The sequence below is a fragment of the Vanessa atalanta genome, chromosome 7 (assembly GCF_905147765.1).
Source record: "Vanessa atalanta chromosome 7, ilVanAtal1.2, whole genome shotgun sequence".
NCBI lineage: Eukaryota > Metazoa > Arthropoda > Insecta > Lepidoptera > Nymphalidae > Vanessa > Vanessa atalanta.
This window is the reverse complement of record NC_061877.1, coordinates 11,203,154-11,225,457: the sequence shown is the minus strand read 5'-3', so window position 1 is coordinate 11,225,457 and position 22,304 is coordinate 11,203,154. Positions and strand designations below refer to the sequence as shown.

The 22,304-nt window shown below is 33.5% G+C and overlaps 1 protein-coding gene across 4 annotated transcripts in view; it reads left to right on the top strand.

The window, feature by feature from the left end:
• The window catches only part of LOC125065114 (calcium-binding mitochondrial carrier protein Aralar1), a 26,447-nt gene extending 4,143 nt beyond the window's left edge, over positions 1-22,304 (top strand). For 3 of the 4 annotated variants that reach the window (XM_047672552.1, XM_047672555.1, XM_047672554.1), the window contains exons 2-16: positions 2,579-2,717; positions 3,139-3,315; positions 5,596-5,687; positions 6,465-6,659; positions 10,275-10,513; positions 14,965-15,055; positions 16,910-16,985; positions 18,346-18,554; positions 19,455-19,535; positions 19,622-19,834; positions 20,081-20,203; positions 20,896-20,998; positions 21,146-21,236; positions 21,471-21,680; positions 21,995-22,304. In XM_047672552.1, the coding sequence (XP_047528508.1) occupies positions 2,579-2,717; positions 3,139-3,315; positions 5,596-5,687; positions 6,465-6,659; positions 10,275-10,513; positions 14,965-15,055; positions 16,910-16,985; positions 18,346-18,554; positions 19,455-19,535; positions 19,622-19,834; positions 20,081-20,203; positions 20,896-20,998; positions 21,146-21,236; positions 21,471-21,636 (1,995 nt within the window). In that variant the 3' untranslated portion in view covers positions 21,637-21,680; positions 21,995-22,304. The remainder of the gene's footprint in view (positions 1-2,578; positions 2,718-3,138; positions 3,316-5,595; positions 5,688-6,464; positions 6,660-10,274; positions 10,514-14,964; positions 15,056-16,909; positions 16,986-18,345; positions 18,555-19,454; positions 19,536-19,621; positions 19,835-20,080; positions 20,204-20,895; positions 20,999-21,145; positions 21,237-21,470; positions 21,681-21,994) is intronic. The other variant, XM_047672553.1, reaches the window with a different exon arrangement.

The window sequence follows — 22,304 nt, the reverse complement described above, 5'->3', positions numbered from 1 at the left end:
AAAATGTACAAACTATTCTTAAAATTATTATACTTATAGTTTTTTCTTAAAGCATCTACTTTTTCAACCACAGATAAAATATAGTACACACAATTACGTATATTATACGTCTTCTACGTGTACTTGCATAATAACTAAATTAAAACCTCTTTGTTGATTGATTATAATTTTATTTATATTTAAAAAAGATGTATGAATTTTATTTATTATATTGCTATTTAGTATAACATATTTCGACCGGCTGGCTAATTTTATACCAGGAAAAAAAAAGTACTACGGTATAATAAAATTCAAATATATCTGCTTACTATGTTTAAAAAGATAAGATGACAAGATATATGGGTAGTAATATTATGTATATAATTTGTTCATAGGAAGGCTGACGGGCAAATTGGAAATCTAATGTTGAGAGGTCATCTATCGTCACGTATCATCTGTGAATTACATTACTGAAACTAGTCAACGAACTAGCAGATTAGTAATATTGTGATTTCACTATTCATAATTTAAGACATTCCTCAAGTTTCTTAATTATTCACATTTATATGAATAAAATGTAATATTTTATTAAAATATGTTTTGTTTAAAATTTTGTAATAATAGAGTTTTAAAATATCTTAATTTAAGTTGTTCATCGAATGCGATGCTTAAAGATAATATATTTCTTTGTGTTATCGATTTGAGCCGCTACTGAAATCGATTTTATGACATTATTTCGAAAATTCGTAGTTTGAAATGACAAAAACGGTGAACTTATCATTATTATCAGGTATCAATTAATGTTTAAGTTTTGTTGTTATATAATAAATGTTTGGAAGGTCCATACGAAAATGACATACAGAGGAACTCAATCAATTTAGGAACGAAGTATTAAAAAGTATAAAAAAAAAACATTAATACTGGTCGGCATGCGAACAATTTAGTATTGCTTGCATTTGGACCTGCAACCGGATTCTCAGGTTTAATAATAATTGGGCGATATTCGATACTTTAATAATATTACGATATAAGATTGAAACAATATTATTCATAGCATAAAACGTGGGCAGGGCCAGATTAACTATGTCGAGACGTCTCTTCAATAAAGGGGTTCACACTTTACTTAACCCTTTTCTAAGTTCCTAAAATAAATGTTATTTCCACAGTGCTATTTTATTCATAATAAAGACATTTTTACTAAATTAAAAGTCATTTGAAAATATTTGGCTTATCCAAAAAATAGTATTTAAAAAAATTAATGATATGCTAATACGTATTCAGTAACGCATCATTTTTTTTTTAATTCAAATTTGGAATAACGCACATACCCTATTTATTTAATTTATTGTGTATTACACAATAAATTAACTAGAAACGAAAACCTTATTTCTTAATTTTTGTTTACATTGCCTCGTGGATAAGCCCAGTGCGGGTAATATTGTAAATTGAGTATTTTTTTATATAAATCCATAATCATACGCGTTAAAAAAAAAAACCTAAATAATAGTCTCGCTATTTTTATTTTGCCGGCTTCTCAGGCGTGATTTTTTTTTGACAAATGACAAAATTTTATATTCGGTGAAAATAATAAAATCGGCCAAACTTCGGTTGAATTTCGCCGCGTTTTCTCGAGAGTCACACGTCGTGTAGAACGAGTAAAAAGTTACAATGTGATAAAAAAATAATTATCTCTTTTCTGATATATTAATAAACTCCTACATACTGATGTAACAAACAGTGTAACAACTTTTTTGTAAGGGGTCAATATTGAAATCTCAAAAAGATATTTCGCTTACAAACACTAACAGCTGATCTGTCATATAGTGTCGACAATTTTAACTTAAATTTGATAGTCAAATATATTTCTCAAAATAGTGCAAGTAGGTATTTAATTTTGCTTTTTCTTGCAATGAATGTTTGGCATTTGAATCGAATTTCGGCCCATCCCTTATATGTAATAGGATTCCAATAGTATTTAATAAAGAATAGTTTTAATGGAGCATTCAGTTATAGTTATATTTATTAAGATTAAATTAGACTTAGTTAGAATTAGTGTCCGAATATAAATAGTTTAGTAATGTACATATATGCCAGAATACATAAAAATGCTAAGCTATTGTGTAGCCTTTGGCTACCGAGAACTGCCGGATTAGGGATATAGTTATTATTGATAAAAGTTTATTACGTGACCTCGCTTGCATATGCACTTAACAATCAATGCCAGTAGCGACTGAATATATCAAACCACAAAATCTAAACCAGCCATTACAAATTGATGTGATGGAATTATATTTATTACCTTTTGCTCTGATTAAAAAAAAGAACATTATCCTTTTTACGCTGCTCTTCATTCAGCATTTGTTTTTCGAATGAAAATCGCACTATTATTGATCGATTTTCTTCAAATTTAAAAAAAGAATCGTTATTTTTAATGTATTCTGACAGAAAATTTCAATATTTAATGTACTTTTTCTTTTTTTTTTCAATTGTAGTCTTTATAATCAACGCAACGACCTCAATCGGTTTTCTGGTGCATTTGAATCATGTTATTTATTTATATCAACCGGTGTTTCTTGTTGTAACTCAATTTATTTTTCAGGGGGCTGGTTATTTGAAACGAGCCGACACAGACAGACTTTATGAAATTTTCTCGAAGTATGCAACGGTAGAGAAAAATGGCGAAAAACATATCACTAGTGAAGATTTCGTCCGAAAGTTCCTTGGGTTATTCGATGAAGGTAAAGTAGCGTTTATAAATGACTTTGATTGTTACGCGTAATATATAATACAGAATTCAATTCTAGTTTCTAGTCTAGATTTTATTTTATCCTCTTAACCATAAAATCGATATCCTTCGTATCGTTTTAATTCTAGGTGACACTGTCGAAATAATCTAAAAAAAAACTAAACATTATTCAGCAAAGAATTGAAATAAACACCAATTTGTACTTACAACTTAATTAATAATAAAATCCAGTCTCAAAATTGTTGATCGCAGTATTTCAAGTAATTTGTTTCATATTTACTATTGCTAAGTATCAAACTTATTCATGGCAGTATTTTAAGAGGAATTTTAACGGTTCTGGGTCTAATTATCCCATAGCCCATAGATGTACATAATTTAAGGTACAGAATTATTATTATTATTATTATTTCCAGATGACTACAACAAGGAATCGGTCAAGCTCATCGCTGGCATCGTCGACATGGACAAGGATGGGTACATATCATTCTCGGAGTTCCAGGCCTTCGAGGGCTTGCTGTGCGTTCCGGACGCTCTCTACAAAACAGCATTCCAACTCTTCGACACTAACGGAAATGGACTTGTTGCGTTTGGTAAGTAACCCTTTCTTATTAAATACAAAATGACCTTAATTTTCTTATTTAGCTCAATTTTTTTAGAACTACTCCTACTTATTTATATTCAATTTTTGTTTTGTTAGTGTAACAATAAATTTAAGCATTTATTTTCTTTATGTCTCTTTCCTAATTGATTTGTCGTAATATAATATCGATATAAAAATATTACACCACATGTATAATATTAAAAAAAAAACTCTAATACTTAATTTTAAATATGAAAATAATTTCCTGTTAATTGATGACATGATAACTTTGCAATCTAAGCGATTACAGCGCTGTAAAGACAATGTAGTAACGAACTTTCGGTCTTATAAATCTAAACAGGTTTAAATATTATGATGTCGCCAATTTCGGCTGCGGCGTCTAATGTCAAGGGAGATTAACCAAATAGGTACCTACTCAGGGCATATTATAACACGTCTACATAGTTGTGCACTAACTATTCCCTTTATCTTATAATCCAATGGGACCAAATCCTCGGGATCTGTGGCCATATAACTAGCCCTTGGACCAATGAGGCAAATATTATATGATATTAATTATAATATAATTTTATCGGTACTGTTTAATGGACTAGCTATCAAACATACTCTCAAAAGATAACCCCACGTTTAGAACTGCACCAAGATTATTCACTTGCCTTTATCTCATATTATTATTATAAAAAAACAGCTCTATGGGTTATGATGAATGTAAATTAAATAAATTACTTTGCTCCAATCCACATGTAAAGAAAATTAAACTTAAATTAGCCAGAATATAATTTAATATACGATAGTGTTAGTGTGTTTCTGTTGTGTGCGTGATAACAATATCGAGATTTAACATACGAATCCTAAATGATGCTAATGTTGTACTTAGTGTTACGTAGATCGACGGCCAAACTAGTTTGTCCTAGGCCAAATCGGTTTATCCCACGCTTGAAGGATATACCAGTTCAGTCCGGGACAATCTAGTTTGACCTAGAGAGAGGAGATACAAGGTAACCTATCTTATTAATTATTAAAAATAAATGAACCTAACATAACTAAGATAACAACAATATATCTATCTTACAAAAATGGGCCACAGCTGAGTGGTCACCACTTCCCATAGTATGTCTATGGGATATGACAAAATACATGCGCCAATGCGCCAGCAACCTTGGGAACTGCGATGTTATTGCTCTTGTGCCTGTGAACTACACTGACTTACTCCTCCAACAAACCAGAACACAATAATACTAAGTATTGTTACACGGCAGTAGAATTTGATGAGGACGTACCCAGGTTATACAAAATCCAATCACCAATTGCATAGACTTATTATATTAATATTATACTTTAATACTTAAACCTCCGCAACGCGTTAGATCTTGGATTATAAGTAATATAAGTGTTATGTATATTAAATTTGTTTAGTAGTATTCTCAGTATTACAAAATAAAACGTATCCCAAGATTTTTATTGACGGACGCGTATATAGGCCAACTCATGGTACGTGGTCACTACCGCCTATAGACCGGCACCTAACTTGGGAACTAAGATGTTATGTCCCTTGTGCCTGTAGCTACACTGGCTCCCTCACCCTTTAAACCGGAACACAACTATATTGAGTACTCCTGTTTTCTATTTATTAGTATGGATGAAATTCAAATAAAATTGCAGTTAATTTTGAGTTGCAAATTTTTTCAATTTAATCATAAATTAATCAATGTATGGATGTATGTATGTATGGAAACAAATTGTTAACTATTCGTATGTCGTTTGATTTAATTAGTTAACACAAACGATATGACTTTAATGATGACATTGAAATAACTGTATTTGGATTTATTGAAGACAATTATATCAAAGGTTTTTTAGTTAGAAGTTCTACATGACGAATATATTTTATTTATGTTAAATAAAAAAAAATGCGCAATGAAATAAATAAAAGCAATGCATTTACACAAACATGGTTTTGTATACAATTATGTACTTAATTTTATACATTTATTGGAACGAACAGCTAAGCAACTTACTTTTAATTTTTTATTTAAATATATTTCTAAAGTTGGTAGCAATTAACTGTTTTATTCCAGTTTTAAGGGTGAGTCAGTGTAACAGGCAAGGAACTTAACACCTTTGCTCTCATGGTTCTCCATATAATGCCAATGTATATGGAAAGAGGTGGTCTATCTACCCAGACTGCCTTCCGGCGGTCTGCTGGCTGCTGGCTATAGATACTATAATAAAAAGAGTTAAATAAAAAAACCTTATTGAATTTTTACAGATGAGTTCGCGGAAGTCATGCGTAAGACGGCGCTGCACAAAAAATTGCCATTCAACATGGAAAGTACCTTCGTCCGATTGTACTTTGGAAAGGTAAACATTTTTGTCGTACTCTTTATCTTTTTGGTGTCCTAATTACTCAGAGTCAGTAACTGTTTTTACAACAAGAGTAATAAGAGCCATCCCCCCTCTGGCAATTTTTTCTTTTGTTGGAAATTTACAGAAAACTACAGAATCTGTCAAAACGACACACTGACGCCTTTTGCCGGTTTATTTCAGGTCTTATAGTTTGACGGTTAATAAGTTAAATGTTTTTTTCTGTCGAGTAGAGAAATATGACTCAATTTGTACTGTCAATATTTCATAGGGTTACTTAACATTAAATAGATCGTTCATTTAAATGTGGATGACATAAATCACATTTTTAATTTTCTCTTAGAACTACATTGTTAGAACAGCTTTCAAAACGATTAAAAGTACTTAAGAATTATTATTTAATCTGTTGTCACAACTGCACTTATATCCGCTGTTCCGCGTTGAAGGGCACTTCCCAACTAATTGTAACATTGAACACAAAATTGGTCATGGATTGTAATTGAGTTATAATTATTCTAATCATTTAAGCGACATAACACTTATTACGAGTTCACTAAACTCTTAGATTCTACTTGAGCATAGTTAATCTTTTCGTAATGTAGGCGTTCACAAAGAAGGGATTTATGGAAATTATAACTTTTAAGTTAAGGGGGGGAAGTATAACCCTATGGATTGGATTGAAACCTCATAATTATATATATGTAAAATTTTAAATAATCCCTTCTATAATTGAGATAAATAAATAATTTCATTGACTTATTCTTTTTCCTACAGGACAAGAAACGTTTAGTAACCTACCCCGAGTTCAGTCAATTTCTCCACGACTTCCACGAGGAGTATGGAGTGGAGGCTTTCAAGAAGTGCGACAAGGACGGCACCGGCTTCATCACCGCCGGCGACTTCAGGGACATCATGCTGAGTGTCAAGAACCACTTGCTGACCAAGGAATTGAAGAACAAAGTTATCATGGTAGGTATTTTATAAAACTGAAACGACTTTTATTGCAACCATTTGAGGAGTAAAGCAGAACAACTTGAACAGAACAAATTGAATCGAGTCAATATCATTGGTCGAGTATAAAAAATGACTTTGAATTTCGATTGTGGTCTCATTTGGACCAGTGTAACTTCAGCCATCTTATCTCCCAAAGTTGGTGGCGCATCTTTTTACCTTTTACAGCACCAACGTCTCTGTACGATAGCTTGATCGTAGTGATCACTTTCAGGAGGCAAATATGCTTGCCTGCCTATTATTTAAAAAAGGCGATAATTTATACAGAGTTCTTAAATTATGTAACTAGGTGAACTGCGTCTCGTGTATTTCGCACGCAAATTATTATTAACATATAAATCTAAGTTAAAACTCATAGAATTTTGTCATTAAAGGTATTATTCTCATAAGAATTTACACTGTTCACTTTAGATGAGATTGACAACACACACACAAATGAGATTTAAAATTAGGACATTTTTAGTTAGTTTTCGCTTAAATTAAATGAAATTAAATATTTTTATAGCGTAGTCGTGATGGTCTATTAGTTAGAAGACGTGATTTATCCGATGATTCTGGGTTTAAACTCGGGTAAGCACACACTCATGTGCTTAATTCGGGTTTATAATTCATCTCGTGCTCGGCGGTTAAGGAAAACATCGTGAGGAAACTTGTATGTGTATGAGATGCCACGCATTCAACCGACATTTGAGCAGCGTGGTGGAGGAGACTCCAAACCTTTTCCTTGAAAGGAAGAAGGCCTAAGTACAGCTATGGAACAAGTACAGGCTGTTACTTTACTTAAATATTCTTTAAATATCATAATATAATAATGATTTTTCATTTTAGAAATCTAATTGTTGTTATTTTACTTTACTCATACAAAACGAAGGATTTGAACGATGTGGCAACTTCGAATCATGAAAAAACCGCCTTAAACCGCGCCTTGACTACATGTCCGTTTCAATTTTAAATGTTCTATCAGTTGATCTTTGACGATCAAAAAGCGTTCGGAACGAAATTATTTTCATTGTCATGTGATCGACCCCTTACAACATATGTCATTGAACAACACTTGTGACAAAAAACCACAGATTGAAACCGGTTTTGGTCGGTTTAATTTTGATACTATAATTACTTTGTTAATTATTTGTAGTCCGAATATAATTCCATATTGATTTCCTAATTTTATTGCATTAGTCATTCGCCTTATGGAAATAAATATTTGATAAGACTGTTGTCACGTCGCGCTGACGTCACGCTTTGGGCGGCAGAGGTCAAAACATCACAACTGGGAATTTGTGGTATTTTGTTATATAAGTAATAATTTTATACATCTCAATGTATGGCGCTAGATTGTCATTTGTTGCGGCATTCAATCTGGCCATTGATCTATTTATCTTTATTTATTATTTGTAATTAATGATTTAATTTTCACCAAAATCGGCAACAGAGGAACTGACCAATTGCGTGAGCAAACATAGGAGCTCTCTATTCCCTTTCATAATTCAATGTCCAATGATTTTTCTTTAAATAATAATTTAGATAAAATGGTGGAAAAGACTGATGAGGACTAGTGATCTTCTAGCCGGTTCTTCTCGGTAGAATCTACTTTACGGTCTTTACGAACCGGTGGTCACTTTGTCACCACTGTAACATGACCTAATTGAAAAAACTACTAAACCAATATCTATAAAACTTATATCAGAAAATGCAACACGTTTTGGTAAATATTTTAGTATATAAATGTTGCACTGCGTTTCGTAGTTGCATCCGCTTTAAATTTAGACTTATTAATCGTATTGTTAATAAAAACTAAAAAATAATGTGCCATTTGTCGCACCGTCAAAGCGATATGAGACGGTATATTGCAGTCAATATTTACGTGATTGAAGGCTTATGATAATGTCCCAGTCGATTACAACTGTGTTGAGATATGTCATGTTACGCATAAATATTATGATTTAAAATTCTAATGGCATTTCTTGTCTCTAGCCTTGTTTTGCCCTTTATCTGGATTATATAATCGCATTGGTCTGTCTATATGTATGGTACTTATATCTAAAAAATGAATTAATTTTGGCAAAGAAATTGCCCTAAAACAGATAGAATGTATTTAATCGATTCAATTTTTTTTTACGTCTAACGGATATTTGCGTGTTGAAATTCACGTTCGGTATATTAAGTAACATGCTCGGTCGAGATTAAAAAAAAAACAATAGCCGTTTTCCGTCATTGTCCATGACGTCATATCCTATCAATCAAAACCAATCCATGCTCAATAATCGTAAAAGCGAAATAGCGGGCAAAACTAGTTCGTGCATGCATTGACATCAGCTCTTGACGCAATACCGTGACACTGAACTCATAGTGGGGATAACGTTATCGTATTGATAAAAATGTCTTTTTGTTTATCTTTCGCACTATTATCGATATTACATAGACGATGTCGCTCATGTAATAATCTTAATTGACTCGAGTAACTTTCAATAACTTTATTAAATGTATTACTTAATTAGCTAAGTATCTAGAACGTATATTCAATTATATGTATTTATAATAATATTTTAAATGCGAAAGTAACTCTGTCTGTCTGTCTTTCACGGCCAAACCACTGAGCCGTTTTTGTTGAAATTCGGTATGAAGCAAGTTTGATAAGGGAAGTAGGTTAGGAATTGGAGTCCTGCATAAGCAGGCCGACCGTCAGGGCGTCACGGTAGCGAAAGCGATACTGGACACCGCTGAGTCCGTCCCACATCACGTGGGGGAAACTTACCCGTTTTCCCGCGAGCATTCAGCGGGCGAAGTCGCTCCATCTAAATTGCTAGGAGCAATATTATTGGTTTACGTAATGTCATTAATTATATTACTCATATTGTTGCTATGTATGAATTAATTTTAAATTTGAAACTTGAATGTTGATATGTTGGTCTGTTTGTTTATAAACATAAAATATTTCTGCTAATGTTTCTATGACTATAATGTTTTCCGACGTGGATGCGGATTGCATCCAATGTTGCAAAAGGAAATTGTCTGTTTAAATTCTCTCATACCAGCCTAAGTAAGATCTTCCATCTCGATCCAGTCTTTTTTAGCCAAAATTGGCGTTAAGCATGTTGTATATTGGTGTTCTGAATATTATAATAATTAAAAATATATATACGTATTTGACTCTTTATTAAGCTGACCAAAAATAACACAGACATAAGCTATATACATATATATGTATATAAAAGCGAAATACCACTCAGACACAATAACACCTACAAAATTAAAATTTGGCAGGTAGGTTCCTTATAAGCTGTAGACATACGTTAAGAACGGCTGTTACGAAACTCCACCCCGGCGGTAAAACGGGGGTTGGAAGTTTGTATGAAAGTCCTATGTTTTTGAAGGAAGGGATTTGAAATTTAAAAAGGGCGCTCTGTAGATGGTATGGAGGTGTACTAATCATTAGAAATCAAACCCATTTTGGGGTTGTATAAAGGTCCGATGTATATTGTCCAAGTATTATTGATAACAATTACTTACTATACATATTATAAGCAGGGATGAAACAGTTAGTAATTATATATATTTATGTTTATTTTTCAGGCCTCAGGCTTCCCCCAGGGCGAACGAAAAATCAGTTTTCCCTATTACATGGCGTTCAATTCTCTTCTCAACAACATGGAGCTCATCAAACGCGTGTACCTCAACGCTACGAACGGACACAGGACTTACGAAGTCACCAAGGAGGAGTTCCTGCACTCCGCGCAAATGATGAGTCAAATCACACCCCTGGAAGTTGACATACTCTTCACGCTCTGCGATATGATGCATCAAACTAACGGGTGAGTTGACAACTTAAACAGCAGACTGTCTAAGCACTATTATATACGACGACTGCAATACAAGGAACTCAAAGTCAAAAGTCAAAAATCTTTATTCAATATAGAAGTGTTTGCACTTGCTTATTGATTGTCAAAAATCTACCATCGGTTCGGAATTTAGCACCTCGGACCTGAGAAGAACCGGCGAAAGAAACTCAGCGGGATATATTTTTTTTCATTTTTTTTAACCATTTTCCATGTAGGTACAATGATAAGTATATATTAGTTGTTTGAAACAGCCTGGAGGCGATCATTTCATTCCCAAGGTGTGCAGTCAACTAAAAAGTCATTAGTGTTGTAATATCCTTTAGCACACAAACGCTCTTTAACGACTCTTTTGAATTTTATAATTGAATAATTTTGAACGTTTTCTGGGATCCTGTTGTAAAAACGTATACATTGCCCCAAAAAAGAGTTACTAACCCTGTGTAATCGGGTACTTGGACTAACAAGTTTATTCTTGTTCCTAGTGTTAATAGAATGTACGTCACAATTTCTGGGAAAATCATTTATGTTTTTGCGTACATTCATAACATTATCAAAAACAAATTGAGAAGCGACAGTCATTATTTTAATTTCTTTAAATTTACCTCTTAACGAATCTAAATAACGAAACTTTGTCACTATTCCTCACTCACCCGTGACATGTCTTTAAAGCAACTTATGATGATACGCTATTTGATCCTTGTAGTCATTTAATATTATAATGATTATCTATCTATACACTCACAAGCGCAATTAAATTAATTATTTTTAATTAAATAAACTCAACAAATTTAATCAAATTTGTATTTTTTTGCTGTCGTTACTCTTAGTCGTCTCACATACTATAGTCCAGTCTTTATATACATTTGGAAATGCAAATAGACCGACAAGGCTGATTTATACATAAGTATATTTTATGGCGGAAAAAAATTAACTTGAAATTTTCGACCTCGATTTCGAATGGGCGATCTCCGCCATTTTGAAAATAGGATTGAATTTCATTTCTTATATTATCTTTATCTTTACATAGTATAAAACAAAGTCGCTTTCTCTGTCCCTATGTCCCTCTGTACGCTTAAATCTCTAAAACTACGAAACGGATTTTGATGCGGTTTTTTTAATAGATAGAGTGATTCGAGAGGAAGGTTTTTGTATATAATACATAGATAATATAGTTAAGTAACACTGATAATTTTAAAAGTTTCTAATGTGATGTCGTAAATTTATACATTTTTTGCGCTTACATTGCAAACGCTGGCTGAAAACCCTACGAGATAGATCAAAATAATGTACAACAGCATTGTACACCTTAAATAGGTTTTGAAAAATGCCCGCGATCTCTTAGGGCTAACCCACAATAACCATTTTTTATCCTTTACTTTTTACGAGAAATAATAGCTTATTTTCGAAGCAATTTTAAGAAATTTAGCATTAATCCTTATCCAATTAAGTACTTTAAATACATTGTTCATTTAATATAGATCAATGTGACCTTTTACAGCATGTAATTTAAATGAATATTTTCGAAGATATTACAGATTTAATACGCAGGGACATAGCGGTTTGTATTGTCTAATGACTGAAAAAACTACATTTTTTAGTATATTTAGTGTCAGTCGCCCGTGCGAAGCCGGGGCGGGTCGCTAGTAATTATTATAGATCTATAAACTCATGCCTTCTTACGTTAAAATAATTCACACATTTTTAAATATATACACTTAACAAATATAATCTAATTTGTACCTTTTGCTGTCTTTACTCTTAGTCATCTCTCACTCTAAGACATCTTGACCACGAGCGCCACTCCCACCAATGCACGCCGATAAATAGCGTGGAGGGGAGCGCCTTCGTGGATAGATACACTAAAAGTTTCAATTAAAACTTGGACCGGCGATATTCTCTACAAACACAATGAAATGTTAAATACAGATCAATACGTCATAAAAATAAACTATAAATATATCTAAAATTTAAATATTTCATACAAATCGGATTAGTGGACAAACGAACAGAGCATTTTCATAATACTAGAGATTATTTGACGATGTCTGTCAATGTATGATAAACATATTAACTTAATACACGTTTTATCGGACGTTAATCAGAAATATTTATATCAGATTTTATCATAAAATGTTAAGGAAATTATTGATTGCGGGACCGGATACTTAATAAGAAAATATTATATAACTAGCAACTTGTCGCGGCTTCTCACGGGTACAAAAATGGTTTATGTTGAAGGTTGAATGGTTAAGAGACGCAGAGTCTAAACATTTATCCATAATAATCGTTAACTTACGATTATTAAAATCGTTGCTATATCTTAAGAATCTCTACGTAGTATAAAACACCAGAATTTAATGCAGTTTCCATCTATAAACAGCTATTCTAGAGGGCTTATACATATAATGCATGCATATTATAGCAGATAAAAAGCCGAAAATTTGAACATTTTCAATCAAATCAAGAATTTTTCTGTTCATATTTGTACTTCAATATAAAAGATGTAGCATTAGCATTAGCAGCCTGTTAATTTTCCCACTGCTGGGCTAAAGGCCTCCTCTCCCTTTGAGGAGAAGGTTTGGAGCATATTCCACCACGCTGCTCCAATGCGGGTTGGTGGAATACACATGTGGCAGAATTTCGTTGAAATTAGGCACATGCAGGTTTCCTCACGATGTTTTCCTTCACCGCCGAGCACGTGATGAATTATAAACACAAATTAAGCAAATGAAAATTCAGTGGTGCTTGCCTGGGTTTGAACCCGAAATCATCGGTTAAGATGTACGCGTTCTAACCCTTGGGCCAAAAGATGTATATATATCCTTTTATAAAATATTGTACAATTACTACTAGAAGACGTGTCAATAAAAGGCGCCTTACCTTAAGTGATTTTTTATTTTAAATTGGTACGCAGACTGCCTAACACATATTTTAAAATTAGATATCTGCAAAGCAATTCCAATCATTTATTTAATACAATTCAAATGTTATCATATCTCCGCGTGATCGCTATTTATCGTATGATATATGGCATTTATAGGAAAAGACTTAACGTTTAAATTATAATTAACATTAAATATATATCAAAATCATATCGCCGAACAATCTATTCGGATTAGAGTTATTCTGTAAGAAACAAACTCGAAACTCACCAAAGAGCGTGAAATATCAGAATTTATATGCGTTATTGACTACAATTGTAGCAAGAAGAATAGTAGCAATGCTACATTATAAGGAATAACTAATATTCCTATCTATCCTCCTGGGATCAGGATGGAAACTCCTCTTTGTTTACATCGCTAGTTTAAACCATTGCGGTATTGACGCTGAAATTTATAGGATACCCGTATCATATTGGCGTATAGGTTGTCATCATTTCACGAATTACTACATAGTATAAAACAAAGTCACTTCCCGCTGTCTGTCTGTCCCTGTGTATGCTACGCAACGGATTATAATGCGTTTTTTTAATAGATTCAAGTGTGATTCAAGAGTAAGTTATAACACTGATAATTGTAGAGATTTCTAATGTTATGTCGTAAATAAACACATTTTTTGCGGTTACATTGCAAACGCTGGTTGGACTCCGCGATGGAATATGTCTATCTTTTTGGGATAACCCACAATAACCATTTTTTATCCTTTACTTTTTACGAGAAATAATCGCTTATTTACGAAGCTATTTAAGCAAGACAGCATTAATATTTATACAATGAAGTACCTTCAATACATTGTGCATTTAATATAGATCTATATCGATCTATACAGCATGTAATTTAAATGAATATTTTCGAAGATATTATAGATTTAAAATTCAGAGACATAGCGATTTGTATTGTCTAATGACAAAAAAGCTGTGAACGTTTTATATAAAACAGAAACATTCTATAGTCAATTAAGTATCAGCATACCCGTGCGAAACCGGGCGGGTCGCTAGTGAAATACAAATCGACCGTTGTGTCATCTGGACCAATGTGTGGTCTAAGCTTGGACCGACAATAAAATAAACACTACCATAATACACATACAATTTAAATATATGTAATAACAAACTCAAAACTCCTTACAAATGAGAGAACACAGTAGTCTATCTAGATATCTAGTAGATCTATACTACATTTAGTAATGTCATCTAAACACGCACACGCTCCTTTTACGTTAAATTAATACCGGCGTGCATTAAAGTGAATGACGCTCGTGTTTACAAGATATCTTAGTGTGCGTGACAGTAAGGACAGCAAAAAAAATAATTACATTATATTTTTATTTAAAATTAAATAATTTCACTTAGGCTGGAACGCCTTCGTGAATGAATAGGTCTTAAATTCGATAATACGTAAAACGGTTATATTATTTTATTTTTTTTTAATAAAACATGTTTGAACTGAGCTTTTAAAAAATATATCTTTATTTTTCGTTTCCAGAAGGATCATTTACAACGACCTCAACGCTATAACTCCGGAACAGTACTTCAAGCAAGTGACGCGTAGAGTTGCCGAAATCAAAGCGGTGTCGGTGAGTACCTCCATATGTTTCCCTTCCATGTTCATTTCCATCTGTCTAACTTTAACACGAGACCTGGACGATTCTTGCAGGAGCCGCGCGAGACTAACACGATTTTAATGTATGTTTAGACCATTTTAGTCTATATGTTGTTATAAATAAGAGTTATTATCGGAAACATCACTAACTTATCGCTGTGTATTTTTTTCTTTCTTTCAATGCTCAAAAGGAGGAGGTAAATACGATAAGAGAACCTTTTCGATTAATAGACTTTTTGGAGAGCATCTTGGTGAGTACAAAGGACATTGGAGTTTATGATGTTTCTATGTATCTTCTTCTGACGGTGAAATTTTGGCTATTCAGACGACGTTCCATATTCAAAAGTACCCAATCGATCGATAGTCTGTGTCTTTTGCTAACAAAATTCTGTCAGCACGTTCATTTATCATCTAGACCATCGAATTGAAGACTTCCAAAATTTTGTATGAAATTCGCCGTATTAAAATAATATATATGTATTATATGTAATTGTATTAATAAATAGCCAACATCTCGCTACGTTTATCAATCTATCAATAGTTTTTTTTTTATATATCAATAATCATTTATAAATTATAAATTATGATATAACGATACGATGGATTTAATGAAGTAAATATATACTTTTAACATAAATTAACTGTTATGTGTTCGGGAATAATTCGAAATAAGAGAGTTGGACAATGAGCAAAATAAGTTCTATTCTTATCGTCTATCGTATCTTTTAATATCAAGGATAATAAAGCCATACGAATATAATATAATTTTTAACATTTATTTAAATACAATATAGTAAATAAATAACAAATAATTTCATATGGTTTTATATACAGGTTGATTTTAAACGTGTAACCGAAATCATAGAATCAATTCAGAATCGATAATGTTGGTTATCAAATTGAGAAAAAAAAAACACTTTAAATTATTACATATATGATCTGTGGTTACATATTAAAAAAATAACCCTTACATATTATATTAGTATATCACAGAAATATTCCATACACTTTGTAAGGTAAGTATTCAGAAACTTTTTTTAGTATTTTCATTACGTCACATAACATTATTTATACAGTGCCGATTTGATTGTACTCAATCTCTTAACTAAATTTGAGAGTAAAGAGTAAAAGCATTGTTATCTCTTTCTCGCGCGAGTTAAAAGGATGACAGGTCTTTTAGTCTTTATAATTTAACTACTAAAAGATTGTGTAGAAAAAATCTACACCAAAGTACATATATAGTTTTCATTTAAGGTTATTAAAAAGGGTTACGTTTGTTTTATTTCATGCAAACAATCTGTATATATTTGACGATTATACAGTCTACATTTCAGCTTATAGATTTATTCATTCAAGAAGTTGCGCTCCTTCACGTTCAATTATTATTGGCGTGCATTGGTGTGAGTGAGTGACGCTCGTACATACATGGTGTTTTAGTGTGTGAGACGACTAAGAGTAAAGACGGCAAAAAAATACAAATTAAATTATATTTTATGAGTTTATTTCAAATAAAATTATTAATTTAACGTAAAGGGGCGCCTTTTCGAATAAAAAGATCTATACAAAACATTCTAGATAATTCAAGTAAAGGTTGCAATCAAATCCATCATAAAATATCAAGATCACAATTTGCTATATTCGACTGAAATATCAAGATTTCAAATCCGCTATATCAACGTTTGCAAATTAACTTTTTCTTGAAAGTCATTTGTCCTTTTTTATTTTCGACACAATCAAGTTATAGAAAGTCCATCATTTGCTTGAAACACTTCAATCATTTACGTAAGAATAAATTGGTCAGTATGTGATGACATTATGTTTGTTTCAGAGTCCCGAAGAAAGAGGCGTGCTGATACAAATCCTCGAGAGCACTTACAGATTCACACTCGGTTCTATTGCTGGTGGTAAGTTTACTGAGAACAATAAAATCTTCCAATTGTACTAACATATTACGTATATGATACGTTATTGATTTTATTCCGAGTCATCTTCAAATCATTTTGTCAACTTTACTTGGTGGTAGGGCTTTGTGCAAGTCTGGGTAAGTACCACCCACTCATCAGATATTCTACCGTCAAGCACCAGTACTTAGTATTGTTGTGTTCCGGCTTGAAGGGTGAGTGAGCCAGTGTAACTACAGGCACAAGAGACATAACATCTTAGTTCCCAAAGTTGGTCGCGCATTGGCGATATTAGGAATGGTTAACATTTCTTACAGCGCCATTGTCATTGCCTGGCGGTGGTTCATATGCTCTTCCTCCAATCTATGCTATTAACATATATATACATATAGCTCAGCTTATTTGTAACCGAGGGCCAATTCTACTTATTTACATGGGTTATATATGAGCCCGATTATATTCCAATTTCGACTGAACCGTTGTGTTAGTAGAAAATAAATAAGGATGAATGGCAACATTATGCTTTGATTCAATTGCGATAAAGTGATATTTTTTTATTAGAAGCCCTGGCATAGCAGTAGTAGTTCCACCGTGATAGATTGTGGTAACTCTTCTACCACTTTTGCTTACACTTCTTTAGAAGTTTGAATAATTAATTACCAAAACTTTTGTCTTAAGCACTCACACTTGCCAAATTTTCTTTTGTCGATACAGAGGCTGAGATTAAATTAAGTGTATACATCATAGACATAAAATCTTGAATAACACATTTTGTAACATCTTAATCTGTTCGGTATTAATATTTATTTACTACTAGTTGTCGCCAGCGACTTCGCTCGCGTTTTAGTAGGTTTTTCGTCAGGTATTAAAAATTAGCCTATGTCCTTCTTTGGAGCTTAAGCTTGCTTCGTAGCAAATTTCATTAAATTGGCTTCAGTGGTTCGGGCGTGAAAGAGCAAACAGACAGAGAGAGAGACAGAAAGACTTTTGCGTCTATAATATAAGTGTATATTATTAAAGCATTAAATGTAATCAATTTACTATTTACAATATTTAAAAAGTTTATTAAGACTAAATTAATAAATAAATCTTATTATTCATTAAAAGTGTACTTTTTAGAAAAAAACGCCTGGATTTAGGCTCGGGTTCCATCACAGGACACTAATTATTGTAAAAAACAGCATTGTAAATATGTTTATTTGAAAAGAGCAACTATGCGAGTTTCTTGTAGCTTCTTCTCGCTGGAGGCTACTTTCCGAAACGGTGGTAGTATTTTAATATCGACGATTCAAAAATGCTTCTTTGTGAAGTTCACTTGAATATATTATAATTCGATTCGAAAACAAATATAATTGTTTGTCAGCCGTCGGAGCATCCGCGGTGTACCCGATAGATTTGGTGAAGACGCGGATGCAGAACCAGCGCACCGGGTCGTTCATCGGCGAGGTGGCGTACCGGAACTCGTGGGACTGCTTCAAGAAGGTGATCCGCCACGAGGGCGTGTTCGGCCTCTACCGCGGCCTCGTGCCGCAGCTCATCGGGGTGGCGCCCGAGAAGGCCATCAAACTCACGGTGAGCTGCCTTTCAGCTTATGATACTCTACTGTGATACTCTAATTAGTAATAGAAAAGGTATATTTTCATTGTTATCGGTGTTCCAATCATTTGAATTAAATTTAAACAAGGTTACTTGTTATTGAAATTTTTCTTCGTCTCCTTAAGTTATCATTCAAGTATATTTCGCCAAATGAAACCCATTCAACAGTTCAGTAATGACAGTCTTTCACGATGTATTCTTTAACGAAGGCTCCGGTGTTGTCAGTTTACAAAGAAAATACACTTACCATAAACAGTAACAATTTATTTAATTTTTATATTATTATTTAACGTGTTATAATTTTAAACATAATTTAATATTTTTTTACATAAAACATTAAAAGAAATGATATATTATAATAATATTAGTTAATTAAGTTCACTGACTTTTTAACATAATTATACTATTACATATGTTTTTACTAAAAAAATATGAAAGCTTTTACGGTGTTCTATAAAGGTAAGATTAATGTACTTATATTATCTATATATACATTAATGTAAAACATCCCTAAATGTAATCCTTTGAACTCGTGATAAAGTGTACATATTTATAAAAAAATATTAAGTAATCAAACTAATAATAACAAATAATTCAATATTGAATCGATTAAACATAGAAAAATCTAAATAAATAATTTATTGAGACGCCGTGCAAATAAAACGACTCCAAGTCCAACTCCGGGCCGTTTCAATATGAAGAACTTATCGTAATCACGAATATTTGACAAAGAATTATCTCGTTGAGATTTTCGCGGGTTCTTTTCAGTTCTGAGGTGTTTCTTTCCGAAACGGTGCTAGAACTTTAACATTCAATAAGATATTGTAATACTTCTATGTTGAATAAATATATTTGAATTCGAATTCGAATTAACAGATGAATGACTTAGTTCGAGACAAGCTAATGGACAAGAAGGGAAACATCACGCTCGGTGGTGAAATACTCGCCGGTGCTTGTGTGAGTAGTCTTTACGGTACTTACTTAATATTTTTATATTATTATTATTTTATATGTCGCAAAAATCTTATTCAACTTTCCCATAGGCTGGAGCGTCTCAAGTAGTCTTCACAAATCCTTTAGAAATTGTTAAAATTCGTCTGCAAGTGGCGGGCGAGATCGCCGGCGGTGGGAAAGTTCGAGCTTTGTCCGTTGTCAAAGACCTCGGACTCTTCGGACTGTACAAGGGGGCGAAGGCCTGTCTGCTTCGTGACGTCCCCTTCAGTGCAATTTACTTCCCAGCTTATGCCCATGTCAAGGTAAAATATTTACTTTTTTTTGTTACGAAATGCAGTAAAACTAAAAAGCAAAGTATGGGCTATGGCTCCTTCTCCTTTTAAGGAGATACTATTTGATATATAAATTAGTTTTGACATAACTTATGCTACGAATATAATTCCAAAATATAAACCAAATCGGCCAAATTTAAAAATAAACGTCACTAATTCAAAGGTGTCACTAAAACAGCAAACACTAACGACCTTTATCTGTCCCCCCCCCCCCAGGCGAAGTTCGCGGACGAGAACGGCTACAACCACCCGCTGACGCTGCTGGCGGCCGGAGCCATCGCCGGCGTGCCCGCCGCCTCGCTCGTCACGCCCGCCGACGTCATCAAGACGCGCCTGCAGGTCCCCCCTCCCCCCTTACACACACGACGCGCACCGAGCGCCTCTATAGCTCATTGCAAATGAAGCAGGAATAAAGATAAACAAACCTTAGATTTACATTATCCATGCAACTCGCTAATAGCTCAGCTATATCGTACCCTACTAACAGTTCTCGATTGAACTTCTATATATATAAAAACAATTAATCACGAAATCTCAGAAACAATAACATCTACAAACTTGAAATTTGGCAGGTAGGTTCCTTGTACGGATTTTACGAAACTCCACCCTGAACGGGGTAGAACGGGATTGGAAGTTTGTATTTTATAAATTTTGCTTTTGTTCTCTTGTGGTTGGAGTAGGCTATAAATTGGGATTGGGTTGGGATATTAATAACATGTAATGGATACACGCGTCAAAATAGCGTATCATCCGTAAGTCGATTTTCGACCGAGATTAGAAGTGAGCTGTTACAGAATAGCACTACACATCTAAATGTGATCACAACACCGTCAGTATAATACCCCGCGCAGTTTGCTAATCTCCAAAGATGGCCGCTTGCCAGAAAATTGTCTCGAAGACACGTAATACGCTCCTCGAAATCAGACATCCACGCGTGCCGAAAGTCAATACGACACATGACCTCATAACCAACTCTCAGTAATAACAGACTCGCAAAAGTCTATCATTGCATTTCAACATTATAATTACAGGTGGTGGCACGATCAGGACAAACGACATACAACGGTTTAATAGATGCTACTAGAAAGATCTACGCCGAGGAAGGCGCCAGAGCCTTCTGGAAGGGTGCCGTAGGTAAGAAGTTCTTATAAAAACTGCATGTCTTACAAACCTTCAGTGAGGAGAGAATGCTTTTGCCCAACAGTGGGACGTTAATGGGCTGTTACTAATGAATTGTTTAAATCTGATGTTAATATTCATTGGGTGTACTGTTTCCCCCAGCCCGTGTGTTCCGTTCGTCTCCTCAGTTCGCCGTGACGTTGGTGACGTATGAAATTTTACAGCGTCTATTCTATGTTGACTTCGGTGGATCGTAAGTATATTATAACCTTTTTAATGTGTATTTTTTTATATTCTGTGGCAAGAATGTTGATTTTCCCTTTAAAAGTTATATGATATTGTTTATATAATTAACTTCGGAAAGTCTTTGAGTCGTGGTCATAATGTTATGTGTTTCAACTACTAATGTCACAATATTAACAGAAGTTTGTTGTTTTTAGTAATACTATCTGTTGGAGTCTTTATTAGAACTAATTTCAATTTCCAGCCGTCCGACGGGGTCAGAGCTGACGATATCGACTCCCATCGAGGAGACGGCCCGCAAGCCGCACCACATCGGAGGCTACCAGGTCGCGATGCCGGTGCTGACCGGCTTGGAGACCAAGTTCGGTATCTCGCTACCGAGGTTCTCATTCGTGAAGCCGCAAAACTGAATCGAATAATCGACTTACGGATTTTGGCCCTAATCGACATATGAGTAAGTCAGAATTTACAATATAAAAAATTGTAATAAACTTACTTAGAAAATCTTGATAACACGACCAAGACATGCTGAGGAAAAGTTATTGGTGGCTTTTTGAATAACTATACATTAATTTGTTACTCAAACCCAATGTGCGGAGTACTAAAGCAACAATAATTATGGTTTATTTTAAACTAAAAAGTTAACTGTCACGAGCGTGGATTCATAGCATCGCTGTACCCTCAAGTAAACGTAAAAAGTTTAAGATAATTTAATTCCAAAGCCACAATACAATTTATCAAAATAAATTCGATTTATTTTTCTTCCAGATGGGTTCCAACGTTTGTAACGGATCCGATGAAAACTTAGTTTAATGACTTTAATCAATATTTATGAAGCAATTATTATAGAGTATAAAATACTGCCCAAGCGAGTGTGTTGCTTTTAATATTAATTTATTCAATAAACTTAGGAAAAAATGTATAGTCAAATATGAGTGATTTGAAATTTAAATACGATAAGAGAAATATATTTCGCACTGCAATAGTAATAAATAAGGTAAAAATGTCCAAGACAGTGTTTCTCAACCTTAATTATTGTTATTTCGCGGTTTTAAATTAGTCGGTAGGTGAGTTAAAA